This window comes from Scomber japonicus, chromosome 12, assembly GCF_027409825.1.
Source record: "Scomber japonicus isolate fScoJap1 chromosome 12, fScoJap1.pri, whole genome shotgun sequence".
NCBI lineage: Eukaryota > Metazoa > Chordata > Actinopteri > Scombriformes > Scombridae > Scomber > Scomber japonicus.
Genome location: NC_070589.1, coordinates 24,424,554 through 24,452,207, shown reverse-complemented (window position 1 = coordinate 24,452,207; position 27,654 = coordinate 24,424,554). Strand labels below are relative to the sequence as shown.

General features: G+C 37.7%; 4 protein-coding genes across 5 annotated transcripts; 2 read left to right on the top strand and 2 right to left on the bottom strand.

Moving 5' to 3' along the window:
• The first annotated feature begins 1,971 nt into the window (after positions 1 to 1,971).
• Positions 1,972 to 8,591, top strand: LOC128369685 (serine/threonine-protein kinase MAK-like). Its single transcript, XM_053330764.1, has 11 exons — positions 1,972 to 2,072; positions 3,297 to 3,351; positions 3,888 to 4,009; positions 4,140 to 4,219; positions 5,029 to 5,161; positions 5,989 to 6,160; positions 6,549 to 6,716; positions 7,128 to 7,397; positions 7,486 to 7,676; positions 7,763 to 7,940; positions 8,586 to 8,591. The coding sequence occupies exons 1-11, from the start codon at positions 1,972 to 1,974 to the stop codon at positions 8,589 to 8,591; spliced, it is 1,476 nt and encodes a 491-aa protein (XP_053186739.1).
• Positions 8,592 to 11,678: 3,087 nt separating this feature from the next.
• Positions 11,679 to 13,592, bottom strand: LOC128369046 (transmembrane protein 14C-like). Of its 2 annotated transcripts, none has more exons than XM_053330001.1 (5): positions 13,559 to 13,592; positions 13,316 to 13,411; positions 12,234 to 12,335; positions 12,043 to 12,130; positions 11,679 to 11,917 (listed from the first exon to the last, which is right to left on the bottom strand). In XM_053330001.1, exons 2-5 carry the CDS (start codon positions 13,389 to 13,391, stop codon positions 11,860 to 11,862), a joined length of 324 nt encoding a protein of 107 aa, XP_053185976.1. In that variant the 5' UTR covers positions 13,392 to 13,411; positions 13,559 to 13,592; the 3' UTR covers positions 11,679 to 11,859. The 2 variants fall into 2 exon arrangements, with proteins under 2 accessions (XP_053185976.1, XP_053185977.1); XM_053330002.1 differs by having other exon boundaries at positions 13,316 to 13,414; positions 13,559 to 13,575.
• A 905-nt stretch (positions 13,593 to 14,497) lies between these two features.
• pak1ip1 (PAK1 interacting protein 1) lies at positions 14,498 to 17,561 on the bottom strand. Its single transcript, XM_053330185.1, has 10 exons — positions 17,278 to 17,561; positions 16,701 to 16,863; positions 16,300 to 16,417; positions 16,117 to 16,191; positions 15,972 to 16,024; positions 15,718 to 15,863; positions 15,499 to 15,596; positions 15,222 to 15,321; positions 14,976 to 15,105; positions 14,498 to 14,738 (listed from the first exon to the last, which is right to left on the bottom strand). The coding sequence occupies exons 1-10, from the start codon at positions 17,353 to 17,355 to the stop codon at positions 14,632 to 14,634; spliced, it is 1,068 nt and encodes a 355-aa protein (XP_053186160.1). The 5' UTR covers positions 17,356 to 17,561; the 3' UTR covers positions 14,498 to 14,631.
• A 1,299-nt stretch (positions 17,562 to 18,860) lies between these two features.
• On the top strand, positions 18,861 to 26,561 carry si:dkey-222f8.3 (Poly(U)-specific endoribonuclease-C-like). Its single transcript, XM_053330188.1, has 7 exons — positions 18,861 to 18,934; positions 21,716 to 21,815; positions 23,091 to 23,202; positions 23,288 to 23,409; positions 24,567 to 24,679; positions 25,467 to 25,620; positions 25,824 to 26,561. The coding sequence occupies exons 1-7, from the start codon at positions 18,924 to 18,926 to the stop codon at positions 26,082 to 26,084; spliced, it is 873 nt and encodes a 290-aa protein (XP_053186163.1). The 5' UTR covers positions 18,861 to 18,923; the 3' UTR covers positions 26,085 to 26,561.
• Positions 26,562 to 27,654: the final 1,093 nt, after the last annotated feature.

The following is a 27,654-nucleotide window of genomic DNA, read 5'->3' as shown; positions in this document are numbered from 1 at the left end:
ATCACAGTGCATTATTATTATGTCATTTAATCTGGCCTATGCGTTGCCTAGGAGACAGGAAGCCGCCCTCTTTTTTGTTCCTAGGACGGCAAAGGCATGACCCGCCCTACTCTGGTTTAGACCAGTCTATGGTTAGACTGACGTTCTTGCCCTAACACTAACCAATCATACTCACCCAACCAACTCGGCCAACGAGTACTAGCCAATCAGAGGCGGAGTGGGGCGGGTTATGACTTTGCCATCCTAGGAAAATTATTGGCCAACCAACGGAGCAGACGGACAGGATCTTTCCTCAGCGAGCATCAGTGTGTCGACACCTCCACCTCACGGATATGCCTTCTGTGGTGGGTATACATGACTAAGTGTTACTTATGTTACGTAAGACACTGCAAAAAATATAGATTAAAATGTCTGCTTTGTCGTACTATGAATTATAACAGTATCGTTAGCTTATTTTGCTCTCTAGCTCCTGTTTTTACTCATTAAAGCTAATCATACTGGATATTAAACGATCTCCTTCACATGTACTTTCAGTGTAAGTGATGAGAGGCTAAAATCCACAGTGTTTCCATCATTTTGAGCAAGAATGCATTTAAATGTCTATCTGAGCTTTAAGAAGGCTCGAAACAGTCTGAGTTAGTCATGTCAAGTGTATATCTGGCACATTTACAGTCTTTTAAAGCATCAAACTCCCTCTTTGTGTCTAAAAATATAAATAAAGCAATGTTAACAAATAGGGTTTGAGGCTGTCCAACAATATCCAATACCATAAAGACACCTTTAATTGACTATTTGACCTTCTGGATAGGAGCTCCAGAACATGTGGACCAAATAAATGGATTGCCAACTCATTAACATTTACAATTTCAGACTTAGATGACTAGTAGAAACATAAAATAACAGTATAGCTCATTTTTTTATTGCAGAATACTTGCTAACTTTAAACTTGCACAGAGTGAGAAGTGTGTGACTCATTGCTTAAAGATGTTAACATTTCTAACTGGAAATGTGATGGTTTACTAGAGAGCTACATACATGATTCTTTATTAATGACTTTTCAGCATTTACAGATGCAGATCTGATGCCTTATTATTACCTCTATCAAAGAATCACCAGCTCACAAAAATATTCACAAACTGGCAGCCAAAAAGTTCTTCACATCTAAAAATTGACCTGTAAAGTGTTAGTAAATTATTTCATCAACCATTAACAATTAATTCAACTTTTAGACACTTTCTAATGGCGCCTTATCAGAGAGCGGTCATCAGAAAGTGGAGCCATCCTGACTAACTAGTCTACACTTGCACAAATTTGACTCCACATTTGAGTCTTGTCATTTATAAATACACTGGAGGTAACAAACTGGATTCAAACCCACCTCTAAAGACCACTGATTCACTTTTATACAATCAGTGTTAGAAAAAGGCACATGAAGCCTTTTATCTCAGTATCAGATTCATGAGTATATTCTTGGTGTTAAAGATCACACTACACATTACGCTTTATCAAACACAAATGAGCCAGCATGGATCTTATTTTTAAATGGTGTGAACTTGAAAATGACCTCCTACTGTGAGGCCAAGTCCTGGCACACTTTCTTAATCACACGCCAACTTAATCCACTTCCTCTCACAGGGGATTCCTCCGTCTGCAGCACAGACTTAGCTTAAGGGATAGGTGAGACACAAGCAGCAACAGGCAGGATCGAGACCGCGTCACTTTCCCACTCAGCCTCACCGTGTAAACATCAGCAGCGGTAGCAGCAGCCTGCAGAGAGAAAGGTAAAAGGATGAAAGCTCATGTTTTATTTCTGTGTTTCTAGATTAAAAGCCAGTGAGTATCAGCAGGATAGAGCAGCACAGAGTTGTTGATCTGTGAAGGGATGTTTCCATGCTTACAATGACCGACTGTCGGACTGTGTGGGAATGTCAAGGCTCCTCGCTGAAGGAGAGGAAGGGACCGCTGTGGACGATGAACCGCTACACCACGTTGAAACAGCTGGGCGATGGCACCTACGGCAGCGTGACCCTGGGCAAGAGCAATGAGACTGGGGAGCTGGTAGCTATAAAAAGGTGAGAGTGACTCCAGAGTCTGCCTCCGCAAACATGAAAACACACCCGGGACACACTGTGTTGTTTTGTCTCGAGGGGATAAGCTGATTAAACCCTCAGTGACTGCTACAAGGTGCTTCAGTCTCACATGGCTCAGTACACAACTAGAATAGATTACAAATTAAAAATGAGCTAATGAAATTAATTTGATCATCTTCATCTTATGAACTTTTGTTTTGGTTTTTTGACACATATACTTATTTGGACATATATCAAAGGATGAGCTGCTTAGAAAAGAGTCATTGTCTTTGGCTTGGAATGAATAATGAATGTTTCCAGAGGCTCAAGCAGGCACTGTTTGTAAATGTAAGGTTATAGTGTAAGCTGATCCTACTGATGACAGTGAAAGGAGTGAAAGTACCCCACATAGTGAGTATTGGGTAGTCATTGAGTATTGAGAAATGCTGAGAAAGGTTAAAAGAGGTTTACAAGTATAACACAGTGTAGTAATATTTAAAATACAGTGAAGCGATAATGTCTTGGATGATATTTTTTACTATATATCAAGTTCAGTGTGTGACCCGTAATCCCCATTAAAACAATGTACAATAGTATAATATCTCTTTAATAATATATAGTTCATGAAGTGGTTCCCAACAGGTGTGTATTATATATAAAATAAGTATATAAGGACAGATTTAAAGTAAATACAGAACTGCTATTAAAACACAGTTGTGGTTGTCTTTGGTGTCCTGGAGCATCATGTAACTGCAGCACTCCTGTCTTTGATGTCTCTTTCTCCATTTTCTATCTTACCATCCAAAAAGGGAAAAAATGCCAAATAATATCTTTAAAGTACCGGTCTTTAGTGATTACATGACTTCTGGGTGTTACCTAAGTTTTTTTTTTTTTTTTTTTTTTTTTTTTTGCCGCTATGGGTGGATGCCAATATGCAAAGATTTTAGTTTACTACATCTTTGACTGAGCACTAACCCGGACTTTTAGCACAGTCAGAACAATGTTTTAATGTCACGTGATGCTTTTATATGTATGTTTTTAATATATGTTCAGTGTAACATGTTTTATACATTGGTGTCGTTATTTTATCATTGCATTGCTGAAATGATATGAAGCACTTTGAATATCCCTGGGTGTGAAATGTGATAAATAAAGAAAGTTACCTTGCCTTGCTTTACAACTGTCAGATTAGACATAATCATAATCATGAAAATCTTTTTTTAACAGGATGAAGAGAAAGTTTTATTCTTGGGAGGAGTGCTTGAATCTGCGAGAGGTGAAGGTGAGAATCATGAAAGAAAATATCACAATTTCACAGCATAACCAGTATAATATACAGTATATTTTAATCAATACGTGTAATAAGTATAACCAATAATTGGCATACCTGATCAGTAACCTTTGACTTATTTTTATTGCATTACAATTTAGTCCAATGACGAGTCCAGTAAAGCGTTTAGGGCATAAAATGATATTTAGTTACTTATTATTTATCTATTTGCTCATAGAGATTTGTTTTTAAGTTATAATTGATGTTTAAAAGTGTGATAAATGCTGTGTTCTGTTGCACACACAGTGTATTATAATCTCTATATGTTTCATAAATGAGTTTTAAACTAACACTATCTGAGCCTGTGTATAAAAAAACAGACAATCAGTTGTGTGAGAAATCATTTTGGCAGATTAAATGGTTCTGTTTCTGTACAGCAGCCTTTGGGAGATGAGTGTGAAAGAGAATTTCAGACACTATCTGTGAGAATTTGAGATACTTTACTGAGTTTCTAATCACTCACTTGTGTTTGTCTTTCCTAAATAAAGTCACTGAAGAAGTTGAACCATGCCAATGTGGTGAAACTGAAAGAAGTCATCAGAGAAAACGACCACCTCTACTTTGTCTTCGAGTACATGAAAGAAAACCTCTATCAGCTCATGAAAGAAAGGTACAAATCTATACTGAGAGTTATTTTTATGGTAAAAAATCCTGAAGTGTGTTTTTTGAATTGCCGTTGGGAATGTGGGAATTATTTGGAGACGGCTTGAGTCATCATGTGTCGGTCTTGGTCTTTGCAGAAACAAGTTGTTTCCTGAGTCAGTCGTCAGAAACATGACATATCAGATATTACAGGGACTGTCCTTTATTCATAAACATGGTAGGTGACTTCAGTAAAGATTTCTCAATACAAACAGAAGAAAAGCAGACTCTGCTGTCTTTTCTCTCTCATAAAACGCTGTGTTATCAAGCGGTCTGCATGGTTTTGGTTTATATAAATAGTTCAAAATTGGGCAAACTGAAAAAACACTAAACAACGTGACTAAATCTGAAAAAGATATGAATGCAGGACGGTTGATAAGATCAAAGGATTTTCTCCTTTCTAACCAACAATGACTCATTTCTTTTGTGCCACAGTTAGAAGAGGAGGTGAGAGCGATATCAAATTCTAACTGAGCAAAGTTTTTCTTTTCAGGAAAAAAAGAAAGAAATCGACACTTTTTTTATTGCTTGTTGGTGTTGGTGTCATTTTCATTTTAAAACGGCATGATTGTTTGTATAGTTTTTTTTTTCTTTATCCCTTCTTTCTTTCTTTTGTCTTTCACCACTTTGCTGCTGCCAGGGAAGAAAAGATGTTTTCTGAGAATGAGATAAGAAACATTATGTTCCAAGTATTGTCTGGCTTAGCGTTTGTGCATAAGCACGGTAAGAAACTCCTCCTGTCTTCCTCTTTTTCTTTACATTACCTTAAAGGCTTGGATGTGCTTTGTGGGGTTAAACATCTTTTTTTGTCAGAGATGTTTTAAATCTGATTTCAAATTTCTAAAAAAAAAAGTATATCTGTGGCTGACGTATATCTGTGGCTGTAATAGTGGTAGCAGCTAATTTGTCTCATAAAATAATGCAAAATTAGACGAATATGAGAATCAGAGTGTTATTTGAATCATTCTTGTTTGTTTGTTTTTTCAGGGTATTTTCATCGTGATATGAAACCAGAGAACTTGCTCTGTATGGGCCCCGAGCTCGTTAAAATTGCTGATTTTGGACTTGCTAGAGAAATCCGCTCTCAGCCACCTTACACCGATTATGTGTCAACAAGATGGTGAGATTGATTTATTTACAGGATAATATGAAAGGGTGAGATAAAACATCAACATATATAACTAACTGATGATATACTATAGATCTGTGATGTGTTTTCTGACCTGAATCAAAGTTTTGACTCACAGTAACACTGCTGTAATATCACTTATATAAAAAGATTAAAGTGAATTAAATTGATACTGCCACAATAATCAATCAGGAGATGGAGAGGAAGGAATAATAAGATTATTAGAGCTGAATCTGTTGTTAATTTAAGAGTTAATTTACAACTTAAAACTTCAGTGTTAATCTTTCTGTTGATATGAAATCTCATATAATCTCAGATGATTTGAGAGAGCAACTTCTGGTATAACAAAAAGTACAAATTTAATTAAATGTTCACAGATTTACCCAAAATATAATGAAACATATTTTCTCACTCACTTTCGGTGGTAGCTAGCTATACAGATAGTTTTGGGTTCAATTAAATGTTATATTAAATTACATTGAAAATTCTTTCCCCAAAATGTCCATTGTTTTAAAATTGGAATATTTTTTCAGAGAAAGTAACAGAAAACTCTTCACAGTGAGGTCTGTTGGTTATCTAGAGAAACCATGACACTATTCCTCAAAAAGAAATCACTGAATGTTTTAAGTATTATTTTTCTGATGATATGAGCGCCACAAATAAAATTACATGTATATGACCAGATAGTACGTAGACACTCTGTCATTCTGACATTCTGTTGGGAAACTCTGTTAATAGAGCATAAAATAGTTATGAAATACCAGAGGAAAAATAGATTTAAACAAGAGTTAAATCACTCCATACTAATGTTACGACAGGTACCGAGCCCCAGAGGTTCTGCTCAAATCCAACTCCTACAGTTCGCCCATCGACATCTGGGCCGTGGGATGCATCATGGCGGAGCTCTACACCATCAGACCCCTGTTCCCTGGCAACAGCGAGGTGGACGAGATCTTCAAAATCTGTCAGGTGCTGGGAACGCTGAAGAAGGTGAGTCAACAGATCAGGTGTTGAATCGTGTTTTGTGACAAATCGTGGTGTCACCTGCTGTTCTGTGATGCTGAATATAGTCAAAATATGAAAATCACGTTAGAATTACGTCTCCTTTTGTTGTTGGGAGCTATTTTTATAAATGTTTGTGACACGGATCTGGAGGTGGTAACAAAAAGTCGAACCAACAAATAGTCCAAAGAAATAGTCATATTTTCTAGTTCCTGGTGCAAAAAGGATCGATGGCAGGTATCATTTGACGGGAGATGTTTAGATACTAGTTGGTATCGATTTATTTTGGTCGATACCAACAAGCTTTGACTGTTTGATACTGTCAAAGATTTACTGCAGACACACAAACTAACAGATGATCCATTTGTTGTTTCAGATGGATTGGCCTGAAGGTTACAACCTGGCGACCTCAATGAACTTCCGTTTCCCAAAGTGTGTCCCCACCAGCCTCAGATCCTTGATCCCCAACGCCAGTAACGAAGCGATCACACTGATGAAAGACATGCTGCAGTGGGACCCGGAGAAAAGGCCAAGCGCTGCTCAGGTACATTTAAAATACGTCAAGTTTAAAATGGTTGGAATAGATACAGAAGAAGGAAAGAGAAGTGAATTATATTGGGGTGGCATTTGCAATGTAACACGAGTCCTTTGGTGGATGCTTTTATTCCGAAAACCTTTCAGCACCTTAAGTGGATCCATTTTTATCGAGAGGTCCAAGTGGGAATCAATCAGCTTACCTTGACACTTACTGTAAAACCAAACTCCACACTGCACGTCCACAGACAGGAAGCACAAAATTGAGAATGCTGCTCGCTGTTTTCAGTAAATATTTCAAATTTCAGCCTTTAGCTTTGTGAGAAATGTGCATCAGTGGTTTGAGCTTGAGCTTTAACATAAACTAAAAAGCTGTAATTGAGGATGTGTTTCCTTTGGTTTGTACCGTTTGTTTCCTCAGGCACTGCGGTATCCATATTTCCATGTCGGCCAGGCGCTTGGTGCCCCTCTTAAGTACTCGGAGCAGCACAAGGCCCAGGTAAGGGTGGCAGAGACAAACACAGGACTGAAGCCTCTGTCTCTCTATAAGACCGAGTCACAGACCTGCAGCCAGTCTCTCCCCCAGCCGCTTCAGCAGATCCAGATTCCCCAGGAGCCACACATGCAGACAGAGGGCCAGCAAGAACCCCTCAGCCTGGTTAAGAACAAGCCCCCGATGAGCTGGCCCACTGTAAGTACCGCTCAGATTCTGCAAATCAAAGTGTGATCTTCTTTTTGGGTTTTAACATTTTTCTATTCCTCGTATCTTCATTTCAAAGCCGGCGCGAGGAACTCCCACAGGAGCAGAGAACAGCGTCACCAGAGCAAGGACTGGACGTCGACGATGGGGACAGACGTCCATCAAGTCAATCGATAGCTGGGACAACACCGACGATGTAGACACCGGAGTTTCCATCTCCAAAAAACCTACCATCAGCTCTCTGAAGGACAGCGATGCATCCAACTGTCGGTTAGCGCTCCTCATCGTCACGTCAAGTGTTTGTTTATTTTTACAGGTGTTTTGAAAGAAATATAATAAAAATGTTTTTTATCTAGATCTCCAGAGTCAAAGAGCTGTACGGGAGGAAAGCCAACGAGCAACAAAGGACTGAACAGAGCGGATTCCACAGCCTTGTCTGCCAAGCAGCACTACCTCCGCCAGTCCAGATACCTACCTGGTGAGAAAGACGAGAAATACTGTAGGATGCCCAAACACACTCTACACATCTTATTGGTACAGTTTAGAGAAAAGGCTTGTGCACACCTGATAATCTCTGTCTACACATGAATCATCCTGACTTGGCTACTGTAATGGCCTTTACATTAGTGTTAGCCAGGCCTCCCTCTCATGCTTGCAGTTGGTCACACTTGCAGCTCATCTTTTAAGAGGAACACACAACCAAGAACACATATCAGACCCCAACAAGCTTGCTGTATGTTTTAGGATTGATTTCAATATTTTATTGTTTTACAACCACTAGGGCTGGGTATCAGTACTTATACGTATATGATATATATCGATACCAAGTAGTATCAAAACGTCTCCCGTCAAACAATACCTGAAATCGATCCTTTTTGCACCCAGAGCTAGAAAATATGACAACTTGTATGGACTTGCTCACAGCCAATGCGACATGAGTATGGCCCACTGCTACAGCAGCTACAACCCGACTGAGGTGGTGAAGTCATGGTGAATTTGAGTTAGCATGCCTAGCAGTTCAGCAGCTAAGATGCCACGTTCAGTGTTAATATTTTCTTATTGAAACAAATCTCAACTCTACAACTCTAACAAATCTTAATCTATCTAAATCACTTGTGGCATGTTTCCATCAGGTCTGGGCTGCTGTGATTTCACTCTGAGCTGTTTTGTCCTTTTCAGGCATGAAACCAAAAAGTAACTTGTCAGTAAGAAGCCAGGCTGCAGGCAGAAACCTGTGGGGCAGCTCATGTTTAACCAGCGGCAGACGGGGGCTGGACTTCCCTCTTCATAAAGGTGAGACAGATTCAAGAATAAATGTTAGATCATATCTGTGGTGTCTTAATGTGCTTAAAGTAGCATGTGGAGGTTGTTTTCTGTATGTGAAGAGATTAACCACAGAATAAATATACACTAAAATTCATATGTAATATTTTGGCTTTCTGGTTGTCTAGAAAAGGCTTTTACAGTATGTTTATATAAAGTTACATATAGTGGTATTCCTTAAATAAATTAATACAATTATTTATCTGAAAATTCATGGGGATTCATCTGAGACCCGGGTCTAAGTTTTCTGATTGTTCTGACCTGATGCAACAAACTTAACCCCATCTGATAGTCCAAGCAGTGCTTATATTTGTTCAAAAATACTATTTAATACAGATTATATTTATATACATATTTAATACAGTTTTCATTTTACACATTCTGCAGAGTTAGAAGATACTTTAAAAACTCTATTATGATTTTAAAGGTGCAGTATGCAACTTTTCCGCATTAAAATATCTCAAATTGACAAGACCTATGTTATGTAATTTGTTAAATTGTGTGCTTATATCATCCCAAAAGTCTTCAAACTAGACAAATCTGTAATTTCTCCATCTTTTGTTACTGTTTTGATTGGGAGAACCTTAGCGGCATACATGTTATCACTCTATCCCTATCACAGTGTAATGACGTCTAAGTGGAGGAACATTTATTAAATAGATTACAAACTGCCAGACATGTTAATACAGTTTAGTAAATACAGCAGGTGATTACAGTCCTAACAGTCCTTATTTTATCTTCTTTTGGCCTTTTTGTGGCTATGGAGTGTTTGAATAAGTCAGCCGTTACACAGAAAGCGTTTTTTGCTTACACTTCTATGCAAGTGTGAAGCAGTCAGAGCAAAAAATTGAACTAGAATTTATTAGGCCAGAGAAAACTCACTTTCTTTTGATCTGCTGTAAAGTATACGTTCATATTTTCTCTCCTCTTTTCTTCGTGTCTTGTGACGTGATGTGATTTTAGACCTTAGTTTCTCTAAACTAACAGATAAGCAACCTCTAAAAGAAAAGACTCTGGATGATTTTGATCTCCTGAAAGGTATCTAACAAATGTTCTTGCATGCGCAAAGCCTGTAAAGTGAAATGTATAGTTTTATCTCTCTCTTAAAGCTAAAGGAAATTCAAAGGCAGCTTTAAGTAATGTCATAAGTGGAGTGAGGAAGTAACAGATTACATCATCCTCTCCAGACTCCTTCACGAGCAGCTCCAACAAACCGACCAGGACAGCGTCACCTTTTCAGAAGAGTGACCCGGGAGCAGCCAGACAGAGGATTACACTGGCACCGATATCAGGAGCTTCTGCCAGTGAGTTACATCAAAGAGCTTTAACTTTTCTCTGTCTGCAACAGGAAGAATAACAGTCGTGTAGACTTGGTTGATTTAGTGTCTCTTGAATTAGAACTTGTACTGGAAGATGTGTTTTAAGGTTTAGAGTTGCAGCTACACTTACTAAACCTTTAAAAAGTCAATGTGGAGCAGTATTTTGGAGATTGGCAGAGGCCCGAGTACTTTTGCCCAGATGTTCAAGTGCTTGAAGTCAGTCAATGGCTTGAACTGGTTAAGGTGGTTGTTCAGTTGCATGTGCCTTGTCCTATTTAGAGTACACTGATAAATGGATTGGTAGAAGTGAAGCTTGTGGTAGGCCTATACTTTCATAGATATTATAAAAATCAGTGTAGAAACTAGCAGGTGAGACGTTATTGACCAGGGAGAACAAAAATGTATCACTCATCAGATAAAACATTAAAATGTTTACCATTATGATAATTTGTCTACTTTAATAGGGCAACGTATCCTAGGAGATACAACTCATAAAATCCAAAATATACAAAATATTTTGAAATTATGTGTGGGAATGTTTTTCTTTACTAGGTGCAACAATCAAATTATTTTTCAGTTCTCATTTTCCACTCCTGCCTGTTTTAACCTTACTGACTTTTCTCAATATCCCGTAATAATTAGTTTTATATAATTTCGTGTGTACTCTTCTGTATCAGATGTACAAAAACATTTTAGAAAGCTGTAAAATATTTCTATTTTTGTATTCTGGATCACATGAGGATTTCACATTTCACGTTAAAATTTAAGTTTTTAATGTTTTTTTTCTTCCAAAGTTAAAAAATGGGTCAAATTAGACCCTGAACAGTACGTAAGGGTTAAGGGTTAACCTTCAGCATGTTTCAGTCTATCGCCCCCTGGAGTTAAAAAGGAGTCAATATTCCCCCCTGTGTTTTTTTTCCCACCCACTTTTTTTTCTATGAATCTTTTAGTTGATCTGTCGTCTGCTGCTGATCTAAGAATTGACTCAAAAATCAAACAGTCCAAAAACAAGACCTCTTCAAATGAAGGTAAAAAATCCTTTAAAAAAAACAGTGCTATGAATAAAAATAAATGGTACACTGAAGTTTAACCCAAACATATTTTTCCTCCTCTCAGAGTTCGGTGGATGGAGGAGGAGATCTTTGAATTCTCAGATCTGTTGCTCCAGCAGCAGCGACACAGGGAGGAACAGCCTCCCCAGGAACACAAACAGCCAGTCGATACACGGACGAGTGGACTGGACCGCCAAATACGGAGGCCACCGGTAGCACAGCTGTGCTCCACCAGTGACTCATGGGAAAAAGTTCCCACTAAACTTTTCTCAGGAATTTGCACTCCAGAGGAGACACGCTTTGTGCTGCCAAAAGGACACAGCAACATTTCCTGCTAGGCTGTTGTTTCATTTGCCACACTGTTAAATATCAGTGTTGTCTAAATGTCCTGTGACCTCTACTGCCAGTTCTGTTTTTGAATAATAGACTATAAAATGAAATAAAGTTTTTTTTTTTTTTTTCATTAAAGTGTGTACATGTATTATTTTACTGCAACAGATACAGTACAGATATACATATACAACTTTAAAAAAACACCAAAGTGTGTAAATGCTTCATATCATTAAAGAGACAGAACATTTTGTAAACATCAGAATAACATTTTTTAATGAGTTTTGTTGGCCAGAGAACGTTTCCTTTAACAATAAACTACATTTTTACACAGAAGCAGTGTCATAAAAAAGACAACCAAGAAAAGTGAGTGGAAAAAACACGTTCAAACTATGTACAGACACAGAAAATGCATTTTATTTAATATTTTCAGGAGCTGTGTGGCCTCTTCAGCATCCCTCTTATGATCCTTGCCAGCATCAGTCCACTGATAAGAGATAAGAACATTTATATCAGGACAGTTTATGATCTACAAGGTGTGGAATATTGTAAATTATTAAACCAGTAACAGTCATAGTGAAAGTAAAAAAGGAAAAAAAAAAGGTGGATTACCTCGCCAGAGTCATTAAACCAGCAGGCATGAACTTCCAGGAGCTGAGAAATCTCATTCCCATCACGCCAGTCAGCACTCCTGTGGTGCCTGTGTTTTCCCCCAGTGGAGGTAAACAGTTTGTTGTTGTGTGTTTTGTAAAAAGATGCAGAAAGACTGTAACAGTTTAATAAAACAAACTAAACGTGCTCACCTAGTGACAGCCAGACATTCTTGGGGTTTTGGGAGCCCAGATAAGCACCGCCCGCAGCCAGCAGCCCAAATAGCAGCCCTGCGACCAGAGAGGTGACGCTGCCTGCGGAGCAATCATATTCAGACCAGTTTAGATACTGTTAGTAGGTTATATTGACCACTGTTAGAATGAAATAAACACCACACATTTTATTAATTTATTAATAAAATGTTGGGAGACTGTAACGTATCTCTGGCAGAATTTCTTGACTAATTTGAAGCTTCATAACGCATTTTTACACATTACTTTTACCATCACTTATGTTCATTATGAAGGGATCCCCTAGTGGTCAGTATGATTATGACAAGAAAAACCTGTTTCACTAATTATTTGTGCACCCGACTGTTGTTTTTAGTCAGACTTTGAAGACTGAAAACTCAAATGAAGCTAATGTCAGGGGACTGTCACAGCTTCTTCTGTCATGCAGTGTTCCCACACATTTTTAGTATTGAATTTTGAAAACTTTTCCATAACTATTCCATAATATTTTACCCCATTTTCATGACTTAATTTAAGTAGTTTAACAAAGTTTGGCCCACATAGTGACTATAGGGCACAGTATAGGGTTTTTACCTGCCCCCATCCCAAATTTGTTTCAGTTGGAGAGCTTTGTTGAGGCTGTTGTTGAACATCATAACCAGAGCTGTCAACTTTTCAGAAGTTTATGCAGCCTGTCTTATATCTGTTATCTTTGATATCAGAGCAGGTCATCCCTAATTCAAAGCTTTTCCAAAACATTAACCTAATTCCAAACTATTTCCAGGACTGGAAAACAGTTTTTCTAATTTCATAACTTTTCCAGGAATTTCATGACCTTGGTGGTAACCCTGGTGACGGATGCTTCCCTGGGTGACAGTTGACATTCGATTCTGGGAGGCATGACAACAACCCCCCCTAAATCAATTCTAATATATACAAGTGTTATTAACCTATAAGAAAGCTGTAGTAGCTGAAAATAGCCCAAAAACAGCTTTAATTGTGAGACTATTACCTGCTTTCACATAACCAATGAACAAAAACAGCTGTAATTGTGTGACTTTTACCTGCTTTCACATAACCAATGAATCCTCCAATCACCACCAGAGCGGCGTAACTAAAGCCGATCCAGTCAAGAGCCATGACCCGAAACTTTGACGCTCCTGCTGGGATAATAGAGTTTAAAAAAAGATAGAGAGTTAACCAAAAAGCACTGAACCACAATGTATTAACAGTTTACAGCTCACATAGGCTTCAAAATAACAGCTGTCATACGGTTTAATGTAAAATTAGCAGAAAATACACCGTACCTGAGCTTTGAAGCGTTTGAAAGTGGTATCTGAAGCTTCCGCAACCTAGCAACCGTCGAACGTGATTGCGTCACCTCCGGGTCACGTTATTGGGGATTTTTTTTTAAAAAGATAAGTTGTTAATTTTAAAAGTCTGTCAAGTGGCCAGATGAACATTTAACCATGCTTTTCTTGCCATAATTATTCCTCCTGTTCATACTGGCCATTAGAGGATGGCTTCATGATGCACTTGGCCAATTTTAGTGCCAAAGTCCCTCATTTAACCAGGAAACACAACAGTTAGGTAACTAAATACATTCTTTTGTTTGTTGTTGTTTTAGTTTTTCTTGCCATTATCATTCCTCCTGTTCTTACTAACCATTAGATAATTAATAATACTTATAATTTAAGTGATGGAGGACAAAGTCCACAGTCCTCCTTTATGTAAACATGCATTTAAAGTTTAATATGAAGTTAATATGAATCTTCAGCCGTCCAAATGAGTCAAATCAAGTAGATATCTTTAAATATGGACATCTGTTTAGTGCCAAAGTCCTCCTTTTTTTCACTACGCTTCCACTGCAACCCAACAGGGAAACACAAAGAGAGAATTTGCTGCTTAAAAGACTGTAGACTGTATCACTTACATTTAAAGCACATTTGAAGATATTTTAACAGGCAGTATGAACAGGAGGAATGGTTACAGTGAGAAAAAAACCTGTTCTAGGACACACTTGAACATTTTTAGTCCATCCTTTAAATGCAAAATGCTTTTTATTCATAGCAACTTGTCTGTGCAAAATGAATAACTGAAGTATTACTCTATCATTAACACCTTTAAAAAAAATACACTCAACTTTGCTTTATCATCTCCCTGTGGCAGGCATGAGCAAATGCAAGTCAAGTCCAGATATAACAGTCCATATATCACAACACTTTCATTCTTTCTCATTATTCTTTTCAGTTTTTGGCAGCACACATATTTTTTAAGCTGTAGAACAAGGCTTCATTGCCTCTTTGTATTAACCAAACGCAAAAGCACAATACACCAGATAAGTCCAGATGAAAACAGTCCATGGGTAATAAAACATTTTTTATTTGTTATTCTTTTTCTTCTTTTTGGGTTTGCTCTCATCTTCTAGGATGACTTGTTCTGTGGCTATCCGCACTCTCTTCGTCTTTAAAAGCTCCTGAGCGACTTCTATAAACAGAGAGAACCAAATAAAGCGTTAACACAAACACAGAAACAGTACATGAAACCATCAAGTTTTTTAGATATAGATTCTGGTAAAATATAAATATGTGCACTCTTTTCCATCTCTGCACTGGGGCTTGGATTTATTGCCACAATGGGCATCACTATATCAGCTCATTTATATTTCTCTTTTTTTAACATGAAGATGAAGTGAAATAAAAGTTTGTATTTGCAGGACGTCACCTTCAGATGTCGTGGCCTTAGTTGCTGGTTCTTCAGTGATCTGCTTAACTGATGAAGGTTTCCACACGGCAAGGCACGTCAGTCTGGCTGTTGTGCTCACTTCCCCCAGGAGAGTGGGAGGCTCGAGCTCCTGATGGACAGCAAAGGTATATTGCTAGATCATTGACAGCTTGGCAAGTAATTAAGGTATCATCAACCCCTATTTTTAGGTTTTGTTTATACTCATAAACATCATAAGTGACATGCCTCTTTCAGATGGAGTTTCCACATTTTGATGAATCCGTCGTTTGAAGCCGTCACCAACACGCAGTAATCCTCCATGTTGAAACTGTCAACAGCTTTCACCCTGAAATCATCAAAGAATGCAGGTTTCACTCTATTTTGACTTATTCAAGAGACACATTTTGGTATAACTGTTCATTTCTAATCAATAAAACATAAATAGATTGTGCTACATTCTGCAGCATATAATACTAAAAACAGTTGGTGGTGAGTGTGTGCCATAGAAAACACTGACATTTACCTGGTTTCATGAGCCTTGAATTCACACACCCATTTCTCCTTTTCCACATCACATAGCCTCACTGTTTCATCATCGCCTGCAACAGCCAGGATGGAGTTCTGAAGAACAAGCAGGATAATAACACCTTTATAAACTTACAAGAGCTATACTCACATATATTATTTTATTATGCCAATCATCTATTCAGACTTGCATTTCTTGGTGGATAAGAAAACTCACATTTAAGAACTTAACAGACGAGATTCTCTTTGGGTTTTGGATCGTCCCCGTCACAGAGGCCGTCTCCAGGTTGTAGACAGTCACCACATCATTTACAACGACCACATATTTATCCCCATCTAGAGACCACCTGACAATGTGTGCATCTGTTTAAAGTGTAGAGAAAAGGTGAAGGTCAACTCAAACATACAACGATCTCTGAATAAACCTCAAACAGTCCATTTATTAACATCAAAATTAAAGAGAAAACTTACTCTGTTTGATGTTTTTGATGAAGGCTGATCTTCCGTTGGTTAGATTCCACGTCCTAAAAAGATAAACAAAGATAGTAAATCAATTAATACCACCTTAAATAAATCCCCTGTCTTACTGACTTTCCAAGAGATTTGCAAGTTTTACCTGAGCGTTTTATCTGTCCCAACCGAGAGAGCAAGTTTCCCAGAAGGATGGACGGACAGCGATGTGACGTGACCTCTGAGGAAAAGAAAAATAAGACACCATGACTCGTCTACACCACGTTCATCACAATAATTACACACACAATCCTCTCAGTGCTTCTGCAGGACCTCTCTGCGTACTCACTGGTGAGCTTTGATAGACTTCAGACACTCCCACTTCTTCGTGCTCCACACACATATCAGTCCATCCTCTCCTCCGCTCAGTAAATGAGCTCCATGAAACTCGAGGCAGGTGATGGTGCCTGTGCAATACAAAGATGTCACTGTCAGGTGTAAAGACCTTTGACGTTGTTTAATGTTTTTCTTTGTCAGACATGACAGTAAACAAATTATGTTTGAGTTTTGGACTTTTGGTTAATAAAACAAGACAGTTGCAGCTCATTTTCATATGGAAAGTTACACTTGTTTAATTACTTTGTTAAGCTGATGTGAACCAGGTTACAGCTACATGTCCTTCAGTGTACATTTATTTATTACATGTGACTTAACGTTAAAACACAGACGCCTTGAACGGAAGACACTCACCATCATGGTGCAGCAGAGCTCCGTGTTCGATTTTCTTCTTCATGTCATACAGCTGGATAGTCTCATCTTTGCTTCCTGTGACAACAAACCTCTCACTGGCTGCCACAGCTGATATTGAAGCAGTGTGGGCATGATGTGTGAAGTCTGCCTTGGACGTCCACTCCTGTAAAAAAGAAACAAACATAAAAACATGAAGGGACTGGGAACTAACGAGTCTCTGCATGAACTGACATGTTATAACAAGCAGGATAATTGAGTTGAGCCAATAAACAACCGGTGATTCAGTGATATTGTCTATGAAACCATTAGATGGAGAATGTACAAGAGATAATATATAGAATAATAAAACAGAATAGAGACTACACATAACCAACAGAATAGACTACACATAACGTATTATTTGCTTAATATACACTATTCAATTATGTTAATATGCTACAGCAGTCCACCATAAAATGTTTGAAGTTGAAACATGATTTACACAGAGTATATATGTAACAGCTTAAACATAATATTATTAAAACCTTGATTATGTTGCAGCCTCGCGAAGACACCAATATAACTCAGTGACACTTACTTTTTCATCAGTTTTCACTCTGTATCCAAAAGTGACCTGCTCGTAGCTCCCAGCGACCAGCTCCAGTACAGCTGCCATGCTGCCACTTGTAGCTAAGTTAGCGGGTTAGCTTTCCTCTAACTTCAGCCTTTTTCTCTCTAAATGTTGCCACTTGGTCCCAACTAAACAGCTAATGACAGTCCCACCAGAGGCCCACCTAAGTAACAATGATACAATAAACAACGTAGACTGCACAGTAAAACTGCTTACACCAGATTATTGACTGCTAGTCTAGCTGCTCACATTATAAAAAACAAAACAACGTGTGAAGCTACTGCGCCTGCGCGAGTTTCCACGCCTGCCTTATTTTTCTTCTTCGTTTGATTTTGGAGAAAATTCAAATGTCTCATTACCGCCTCCTGCTGGATTGACTGGATTGGCGTTTCCACAAAAAGTTTGTAATGTCACTAAAACCCTTAAATTGGCATTTACTCTTTCTCCATCATTAAAAATCCAGAATATATGAATATATGGCCTACATATGTTTCATTTGAGAAGTTTACCTGCTGGACATAAGATGTCTTCATTGTAAAGTCATTTCTCATTGTCTCCCATTGCGCACTGGAGGTTTGCACTGAAGTTTCCACATAACACTTGTGTAAGTTGCATATTGGACCACAATTGGCTTCCAAAATAGATGTGATTTCACAAATTATGCCAGCAGGCCCGTCTCTTAAAATCTGATCTTCAATAAGTACAGAGAAAGTGTCAAACTCTGCACATGTTTCATTCTGCACAGTGAAGCTCAAACATCCAAAGAACAAGAAGCGGAGGAAGACTTCAAATATGTGATTTGCGTGTGTAATTGTATATATAATTATGTGGAAATCTCACAACAAAACACCCATTTATATTTGTCTGAACCATTTATAACCTAATTTAGAGCAATTTTATAGACAGATGATGAAATCGTTTGACTTTGAACCAAAAACCTGCATTTAAATGACAAAACATTTAGTCACATACAATTACATTTTCCATTTATTAATCATATTCCTAATCATGCTTTAAATAATTAAATATCGGTGGGGTTAGAGTTAATTAAGAAGTGTTATAGCGTGTGTTATAGGTGTTATAGTGCTATAGCTTCAATAATATAGTAAGTTATAACCAAAAACACTGTAATTACAACTTTTTCACACATATTTGTGAATTTTCCAGGACATTTGATTCCAGAGAAACAACTGAGCTTCATGTTAGAGGCTATTCATAGTAAAATATCCACATTATTGTTTAATTTGCTTGAACTCAGGGTGCAAAAATTGCAATTTAGTACCTTATTTTTTTTTTTTTACAATAAACCTCAGAGAGATCTACTGAAAGTGACTTAGAAGCTATTCTTCCCTGTACAATAAGTTTACCTCTATATAAAGCACGCTTGACCTATAGGTACTGTAAAAGTCCTGCAGGGTATACATTATTAGGATGCCACAGCAGGGATCCGCCGTTATAAGGCCAGGTGGGAGGGACACAGGTGCTATTCTGTCTTGTGATTGGCTGTTTCCCTTCAACGTCATGATTAACGCCTCAGTTAACTGTCTGCATAAAACGATAGTTTTCTGAGAGGATGTGACAAGTCAGAGTAACTTTTTCCACTCAACGAAGACATGGCAAGAAGGTAAGAGTTGTATATCAACATGAAGAGAGAGGAAAAACACCAGAGTTTAATTTATTTACACGTTTTTCTTCTTTGCTTCCTGTTCAGTGCGTGTTTCTTATCAGCTATTTTCTTCTTCTTTGCAACAATTTTAACACATTGTTTTCAATTCACTGCAGAAATATTTGATGTGAACTCGTTGCCACATTGTAACATGACACTTTTTAAGAGTTTTTCTTGCTGCTCATGTCGAGAAAAGGTTTAGTTTTGTTCTTCTTGTTCTCTTGCTCTTTATGGTTGAGAGAAACAGCTGCTCTCAGTGCAGATAGTAGGTTTGTGCAGTGAAAAGGTCTGTATGCAGTGTGTTGTTTGTGTGTGTGTCTGTGTGTGTGTGTGTGTGTGAGAGAGAGAGAGAGAGAAAGAGAAAGAGAGAGGGGTGCAAGAGGCTCTGGTTGTGATTAGTGGGTTGAATTATACAACAGAACAAACAGGATATAGTTGTCTAGAAACAGACTCTGCAGCAGTAAAGCTGTAGCTGTTCCTCCTTGTGATATTCATCATTGAGTCCATGCTAAATTAAGAACAGGGGAGTTTCTGTCTCAGAAGTTGCCCCTTCCTGTCATTTGCTTCTTAGTCATATCTTCTTACAATGTGCCAAACTCTGCTCACATGGCAACAGTGGTGGCTTTTATTGTCATTTTTCAGATACGTTTTGTAAAGATGATGCACATTGCACAGTGATGATGAGACTGAGGAGGAAACGCAACTTATCATAGTTTCATTTCTCGCCCCGAATCATATTTGTGTCACTGCCACAAAAAAGCTGCATTTTTCAACCTGTCTCGTGTTACAACCTTCACATTGAGCCGCACAGTGGTACCTTAATGATGGAGGTGTGGTCATTACACTCAAAGCTAAAGTGTTTCAATGCTGGTCTGCTAGTTTTTCTGCTGGTATTGTTTGTGTGTAACAAAAGCAACACCAGCAGCACAATGAAAGAATATCACAGAAGGCACCTAGCTGCTGTTTGAGCTTCAGGCTAGGCTCTATTGTTAAAAAATGCAAATTAAACTTTGTAGGTGATTTACTTTAGGAGAACCTGAGATCAGTGTTGCAGGTTTTAATGAGTGAATGAGTGTGCATCCCTTTTCTGATAGACCCTTTTGTTTATATATCAATAAAATAGTGCATGTTTACACTTCAGACATGCAGTAGTCAGCAGCATGTATACACACATTTATGCTTTGGGATTTTCTAACTGCAGTGACTCAACATAAATTTCACATAATGTTGTTCAGACCCCGAACATGTCACATGTAAACAACCCAAAGCAACAAATAAGAAACATGTTGTTATACAAACCTGGTTTTGTATACTTCCTGTTAGTTATCTGAATGAATGAATCACATTCTTATAAAAGAGTCCCGTGATGATGAGCAGGAGGTTTCCTAAATGAGTCAATCACACATTTGATTGGTTTAACTGCTGAATTAATCACTGTTGGTAAAAAAGGGAACTCCTCCAAAGAAACAAAAATCACACTTCCCTTTAATCATTTATTCCTGCCAAAAAAAACACCTCATTTCTATCCTTACTAGTGGAGTACAGCAGACTAGATGATGCTTTGGAGTACAGCTGCAACTAAAAAACTTATTTTCATTATCATTAAACTACCAGTTATTATCTCAATTACTGGTTTAGTCTATGAACTGAAACATGCCTGTTATTATCTCCCATAGCTCAAGGAGATGTAATTAAATGTCTTTAAGGTATTGACCAAAATAAATCAACACCAAGTGGTATTGAAATGTCTCCCGCCAAACGATACCTACAATTGCTCCAGAGCTAGAAAATATGACTACTTGTATGGACTTGCTCACACCCCGTCAACGCAAGCATTCTTTGATTTAATGCAACAAATCCTTTAGATGTGGAGGAGTGGAGGCATTTTATGCAATTTAATGCTTCTATTCATGTGATGGGTATCGAATGAAGTGCTCAATTGGTATTGGTAGCACTTAAAGGGTACTTGGATCAGTCCAAAACTCAAATATATTAAATTTACTGTCTCATATGACGAAGAAAAGCAGCAAATCTTCACATTTGTGACGCTTGAGATTGTAGAAAAATTATAAATTGACTATCAATAGTTGCTGTCAATCGAGCAATCGTTGCAGCTCTACTGTGCAGGAGCAGAATTTACTGTAGGTGTGACTGTTTGGATGTAAGCGGTTGTAAAAGGCCGCTGTTGGTCGGTCATATAAAAGAAATATCACAGAGTCGGTTGAAGGTTATAACACCTCAGTTAATCGTTTCTATGAATGATTAACTACCTGTTAATCTTTGAACTTTCTAACTCCAAATAATACTTTTTCACAGAAGCACAACATGAATGCTTTTCCTGCCATGACAGTTAAAATATCAGCTGTGAAGTTGGCGTATTGTCTCTGAAGTGCAGGATTCCTTCTTCCTTTATTCAAACAGTGTTGTAGTCCTACAGTATGTTTCAGTTTACACCTTCATCAGGGGCCAAACAGGAATATTGGGAAATAAACCACCTTTCAAACATTCCCAAACATCCTGTAATCATCCTGTAGTCAAACAAGGCATCCTGTAGGATAATTACATCATTCAATAGTCAAACCATCATTTGTGTCACCTGTGTTTACTTTACAGATTATGGCGCCACCTTGTGATTAAATGTATAAGAAACAGAACAAGCCCCATTGTGCTATTTCTGTTTCATCAACTCGTGCGCTACCACTAAATTCACAGTTGGTTTGTTTTTTTGTCTTTTTGCAGTCAAAGCGCCAACCAGGAGCTCACCGAGGTGCTAAACCAACTCTGGCACTTAGATACCAACCGTCTCAAGCCGGGGACGGATTACATCATTTCCCTCCAGGTCTGTAATAGAAGACAAACATTATCGCTTCTCTGCAATGCAAAACGCTTCAGAGATACAGGAAATAAATGCAAACCTCATCTGGGCCCGAGGCCAGTTTTACCAGAAGACTCGCTCTGTGGTGTCAGTCGCAGGAGAAAACCACACTGGAGTTTAAAAAAAATTAGTAGTAGAAAGTAATGTGTGAACTATTGAGTTTACACCAGAGCTGTCAAATCCTTTAAAACCACAATGTCAACACAGTTCTGCATTTCCACCATGAAACACTTAGTGCAGATAATACAGAGCACCATATAGTGAATTATGGCATCACAATAATAATATAGTATGTACATTATAATAATAATTAACTTCATTTATATAGCTTTTTTCACACAGGAAATTAAGCTTAAACAAAAAAGCAAAAGAAAAGACAATTTGAACAGCAGTTAACATGTTGACACACATTTAACCAGTTGAGGGAAGTTAAATAATGAACAGTTAACTTTGTAAAATCTCAGAGAATACATTAAAATCACCAATCGTGATTTCACAGAAGGTGGTATTTGACTTGTTTTTTCCTATTAACAGTTCGAAACACAAATATTTTCAATTGAGAAAAGCAGCAAATTCTCACATTTGAGAAGCTGAAACCAGCCAATGTTTGTCAGATTAAGAATAGAATAAAAATGTATTGTGCACCATGGTGAAAACAGTAGACAGGCATTACATAAGACCCTAACCCTCCATAAAATCATTCATAAAATATGTAAAGCATAAAATATGAGTGCATATCAGTTCCTGTGTGTGTATTGATCATTTGAAAGTGTTTAAAATATTAATTGCACTTGGGATAGAAGACCTCTTATAAATATTCCTGGTTGCCCAAGGAACTCTGTAGCGCCTCCCAGAGCTCAAAAGCTCAAACTGGCCAGAGAGAGGATGAGAGCTGTCAGCGACATCGCTCCTCACTCTCTTCCTTGTCCTATCAGTGAATAGTTGGTTCAAAGAGGTTTGAGGTCAATCAGTTATTTTACTCAATAAGAGACTCAAACGACCAATAAGTTTAGACATATGTTTCTTATAGTAGGTTTAAATATATTTATAGGCTGCTTATACCTGTGCCGGACTGCTGATATTTGCATGTTATTGTCTTATTGTCCACATAAAGAGAAGTACATATATTTATAAGACATCTCAATAACTTTGTGTCCTCCTGCAGTTTTTTACAGTAATATTGAAACACAGATGTTACAGCAGGCTGACAGCGGTTTGTGTTTTCTGTGTTGTGTTCAGGGTCGGGCAGGTTATGTGGCTCAGGGTAGTAACTACGCCAGAGACAAGGCCCGCGCTCCTCTCTTCACTTACGTCAACGAGGACAAACTGAAGACTATCAAGACGTTTGCCCGTAGGTAGCAGGTCTCATCACATTTCTCTTTTGCTCTAACTAAGTTTTGTACATTTTCTTAAAGAGCAAACTTCCTCCCACACAGATTTCATCAACTTGCTGGACAACTACGAGACATCCACAGGTGTATCAGAGACGGTTACATCAGAGGAGCTCAAAGAGAACAGGCTCTTCATTGACGCCATAGTGGAGACGGATCTCATGAAGGTGCCGTAAAAGACTTCTAAAGCACGTCTGTCATTACTGCTCAAACAGAGTTACAATCCGCTGATCCAACACAGCTGCTGTTTACACTCCTGGACGCCTCCCACAGCGCCGACTGACTTTCAAGCTGTTGTTTACTGACAAGTTCAAGTTGGATTTAAAATAAGTGGGATCAGCCATTACTTCCTATAGCATCATCCTTATTCGTTATTTAGGTTATATACTGAACACCAAACCAGTCATCAAGTTCCAAGTCACCGAAGAGCAGATTTTTTTTCAGGAAACACAGAAAGCTTTTTTTTTTTACCGTTTTAAGCACAAGAATGGAAAATTTTATGATCATACAAAAGAGCGTTAGAGCACACAAAAGAGTTCTTGATTTATGGATTCTGCTCTACTGTATACCAACTACTACCACAATATACCATTACCATAACTTTTTACTGTATTATTTTGTCAGTATACATAAACATTTTTAGTTTATTATTAGTTTATTAATAAGCTATTCAACAAAACAAGGAGAGAAGAGAGAGAGGAGATGCAACAAAGGTCCCCACCAGTATTGAATGTATGAAGCTGTGGTTATACAGTTTATATGTATCTTAACAACAAGGCAACTTGACGCCCCAGATACTCACCTCTCTTCTTTCTTCCATAGTTTAAAGTTTGACATTGACAACAGAGCTTGGCAATCTATCAATTCTATACAGATATCGTGACATGGGAGTAAATATTATCTCAGATTTAGATATAATAACGTGATATGACGTAAGTGTTGTCTTTTCCTTCAAATCTGCATCATATAACAGTAATGTGATATAATTTCTGGACTTACCAGACTGTTGTAGCCTTTATTTGCCCACTTAGTCTTTATATTTACATTATTGATGATTATTTATGGAAAAATCTCATTGTGAAAGCAACAATGGTTACCTCTACAATATTGTTGCAATATCAATATAAAGATGCTTGGTCAAAAATCTGATTTTGCACTAAAGGTGTCAAACCTGACTCACACCATTTCTGTCTTCTATATGTTCGTTTTTATTATATTGTCATAAAGGCACTATATAGTTTTGCTGTTGTTTCTTTTACCTCTTTGTCTTTCTCTTTAAAGCCACCATATGTTGTTTTTTGTTTTGTTTTTATTTGACTCATAGTCTGCTCACAAGTATCTGGTCAAGAAGGGGCAGTCGCCATCAGACACCACGCAGTTCAAGAGGCAGCTGTATGACATCTGGTTTCGCCTGTACCACAGAGACAGGAGCGGAGGGTGAGTTTAAAGATGCCAGCAGGGGGAGCTGAAGAGCAGGGTATGCTCTGTGGGGGTTTAATCATTTCCAGAATGACTGGTTAGCTGACATTCAGGACTGGTTTTCTGCAGCTGAAGCTGAGAACAAGGAGACGGATGATCCTTTGTGCATCCTTTTGAATCAATAAAGTATCTGATAATATGTACATATGGATAAATGGAGGGATTGAACAAATCTACATTTAAATCCTGTCAGAGCCCCTTGTTGTTTTTGTCAAATAGTAGTTTGTGACAACTGTGGTCTTAACATCTGCTTTGAGAGCAAAGACAGTAAATTAACCTCAATTTCAACAGTCACACTAAAGAATAAATCTCATTAGATGGTTTAACTTCACTGGGTGGAGTTTTGACTTTTTTGGAGTGTTTTTTTAGTGTTTGTAATATTTGACGGTTTATTTAAAGGAGAGTTGTATGTTTTTAGTCTTTATCAGTCATTCAAGTTCAATGGAAACAGCAGATAAGAGGAACTAAAGCTCTAACAAAGAGTCCCGTTGAGATTAAGAATCTCTTTTTTCAAGGGAGACCTGAACAAGACAGGCTGCAACAGCACAATTAAAAACATGTAATTACAGACAGAAAACACAAAAGGAAATTCATTTTTAGAAAGAAAATAAAAAGCTGAGCAAACACATTTCAAAAGAGACATTTCCAGGAATCAGTTGTGTCACCAAGTAACTTTTATGTGAGATAAATACATGGACGTGTAATAAACTGATGTCTGAGAATAATGATTTTATTTCCACTGCAGTGAAGATTCCTGCGGATTTGAACATGTGTTTGTCGGAGAAACCAAATATGGCCGGGAGGTGATGGGTCTTCATAACTGGATCCAGTTCTACCTGCAGGAGAAGCACAACCATATTGACTACAAAGGCTACAAAGCCAGAGACAACAAAGACTCTGTAAGAAGATAACGTGCAGTATGCATCGTGTTTCTGTAAAAGCTCTGAAAAAAAGTCTTTGTCAGGATCTCAACCTGATCTGTGTGCTGTGATTTATCTTAATTCAGTCACTTTAGTATGAATTTAGTAATATTGTAATGTCTACCACCATCTCTCCTTAATCAACTTTTCCTTAATTAACTTTTTTCATTGTTGTTTTACAGCCTGATGAAGACGATCATGTCCTGAACCTGCAGTTCAGCTGGAAGGGTTTGGTGAAACCGATTGGCGGCTCCTTCATCGGAGTTAGTCCTGAGTTCGAGTTTGCTCTCTTCACCATCATCTTCCTCATGTCGACTGAGAAGATGACCTCTGTGGTGGTGAAAATCGATGAGTACGTCCTGGAGCTGGTCGTCTATCGGCACGGGCAATCCATTGGCACGTCCTTCCCCAAACTGCTCAGCAGCAACAACAGGGATTTGTAATATCACATCACTGCAGCTCTCAGCTGTTGTGTATAACTTAGATATCGTCGCTGTCAGGCAGAAACTTCGTATCTCCATATTTCGTCATTTTTATGTTTTTTCAAAAATCAATACTATTGTTCACCTTTTACACCCGTCTGTGGTTTTTATAAAAAATGTAACCACTAAAAAAGATCTTGTCGTTAAATCTTGTCACTCCATTGGATCCATTGATTTTTAAAATGTTCTTAAAACAGTTGTGGACATACAAGGTTTGTGCCTGGCAGCAATAATATGTTTTTGTTTACTTCATTTCTACGCAGTATAACCCTAAAAACAATCTGGATCAGGTTCTCTTTGCACTAAACATCAGGCTTAAACTGGTTTTAGCCTAAACCGTCTGATTCAGGTTGTCTTTATAGAAGAAATATAAATTGTTGTTAATCACATTTCTGTCATATTCTGTATTCATTCATTAAGAAAATAAAATTCTTGTTTACAGTAGTGCTGACTTTTTCATTTTCCTCTAATAGAGAAAAGGGGCCATTTAGTTTGTGAAATAGAATAAAAGCAGAATATTGACCTGTTTTTAATGTCTGGAGAAACAGCTTTTATTTATTTTGGAAAGGCAGACTTCCTGTCAAGCAGCTTCAAATGTATAAAATGAAACTGAAAGATTGAGAAATTCTTCCACAGGAAAATTTCACTGTAAATATTATTTCTAATTACACAAAGAGATGAACAAACACCTAGCATAATACAAAAAGTTGGCAGTGCCACCAACTAACTGGGCTGCAATGTGTAAGTGCATCTTATCTTGCTTTCTTCTTTTTCTTTTAGCTGCGTGTATCTTGTTTTTATCAGGTTGTCATGTTTTTTATTTGTCTTTAACCCTTTGTTGTTTGGTAGAGGTGTCTTTGTGTCATGTATCTGGTCAAAAACCAAATCTATTTTACCCATTTAACTTTTTGGGCAATCTTTACCACTTGTATGAGGTATGTAACTGCACAAAAAGACCATTAGATTGTGTTATGGTTGCTATAGATACAGGTTGTGCTAGTGTATAAACGAAGAAAAACACAAATCACTGCTGACATAAGAGATCCTGCTGGAGACATTTTTGAAGTTTAAGGTCTATAGAGGTCTGTTAAAACATAAGATTTAGGGTCAATGAGAAAATAATCCATGTTATATGTTGTCATGGCCTCTGTTGTGGACATTTAGGTCCTTTTACTGCTTTAATTTTTCTGTTTTTCTGTGTTTTTTTCCCATAATATCAGATTCAAACCTGTGCTACCTGCAGGGCTTCCTGGATGTCAGAATTACCTTATAAACTGGAGCCCAATTCATTTCTTTTCTCTATAAATTGACACCAAACAAGCTAGTGAAACAATCCTGAATGATAAATAATTATGTTTCTTAATCAAATTAAATGTATTCTTTTAATATAACTACACAGCCATAATATGCTTAAATTTTGCTGTCTTTTCACACTAAAATAGTCCTGTAAAATTAAAAATATTGTAAGATGTTTTTTTCACCAAAAAAACTGAAATTGGAGGACACTTTTTTCCTTGGTTCCCAGGAGGTT

What these genes read in the sequence shown, in the direction of transcription:
- pak1ip1 (XM_053330185.1), bottom strand. Translation starts at nt 17,355, where the DNA reads ATGGCAGCTGTACTGGAGCTGGTCGCTGGGAGCTACGAGCAGGTCACT. An exon ending in CGTCTGTTAAGTTCTTAAAT is followed by an intron (nt 15,597 to 15,717) that starts GTGAGTTTTCTT and finishes CTTGTTCTTCAG; the next exon opens with AACTCCATCCTGGCTGTTGC. An exon ending in TAAGGCCACGACATCTGAAG is followed by an intron (nt 14,739 to 14,975) that starts GTGACGTCCTGC and finishes CTCTGTTTATAG; the next exon opens with AAGTCGCTCAGGAGCTTTTA.
- LOC128369046 (XM_053330001.1), bottom strand. Translation starts at nt 13,391, where the DNA reads ATGGCTCTTGACTGGATCGGCTTTAGTTACGCCGCTCTGGTGGTGATT. An exon ending in GAATGTCTGGCTGTCACTAG is followed by an intron (nt 12,131 to 12,233) that starts GTGAGCACGTTT and finishes GGGAAAACACAG; the next exon opens with GCACCACAGGAGTGCTGACT. An exon ending in GGTTTAATGACTCTGGCGAG is followed by an intron (nt 11,918 to 12,042) that starts GTAATCCACCTT and finishes ATCTCTTATCAG; the next exon opens with TGGACTGATGCTGGCAAGGA.
- LOC128369685 (XM_053330764.1), top strand. Translation starts at nt 1,972, where the DNA reads ATGAACCGCTACACCACGTTGAAACAGCTGGGCGATGGCACCTACGGC. An exon ending in GAGCTGGTAGCTATAAAAAG is followed by an intron (nt 2,073 to 3,296) that starts GTGAGAGTGACT and finishes TTTTTTTAACAG; the next exon opens with GATGAAGAGAAAGTTTTATT. An exon ending in GATTATGTGTCAACAAGATG is followed by an intron (nt 5,162 to 5,988) that starts GTGAGATTGATT and finishes ATGTTACGACAG; the next exon opens with GTACCGAGCCCCAGAGGTTC.
- si:dkey-222f8.3 (XM_053330188.1), top strand. An exon ending in ATTACATCATTTCCCTCCAG is followed by an intron (nt 21,816 to 23,090) that starts GTCTGTAATAGA and finishes TGTTGTGTTCAG; the next exon opens with GGTCGGGCAGGTTATGTGGC. An exon ending in CACAGAGACAGGAGCGGAGG is followed by an intron (nt 24,680 to 25,466) that starts GTGAGTTTAAAG and finishes TTTCCACTGCAG; the next exon opens with TGAAGATTCCTGCGGATTTG.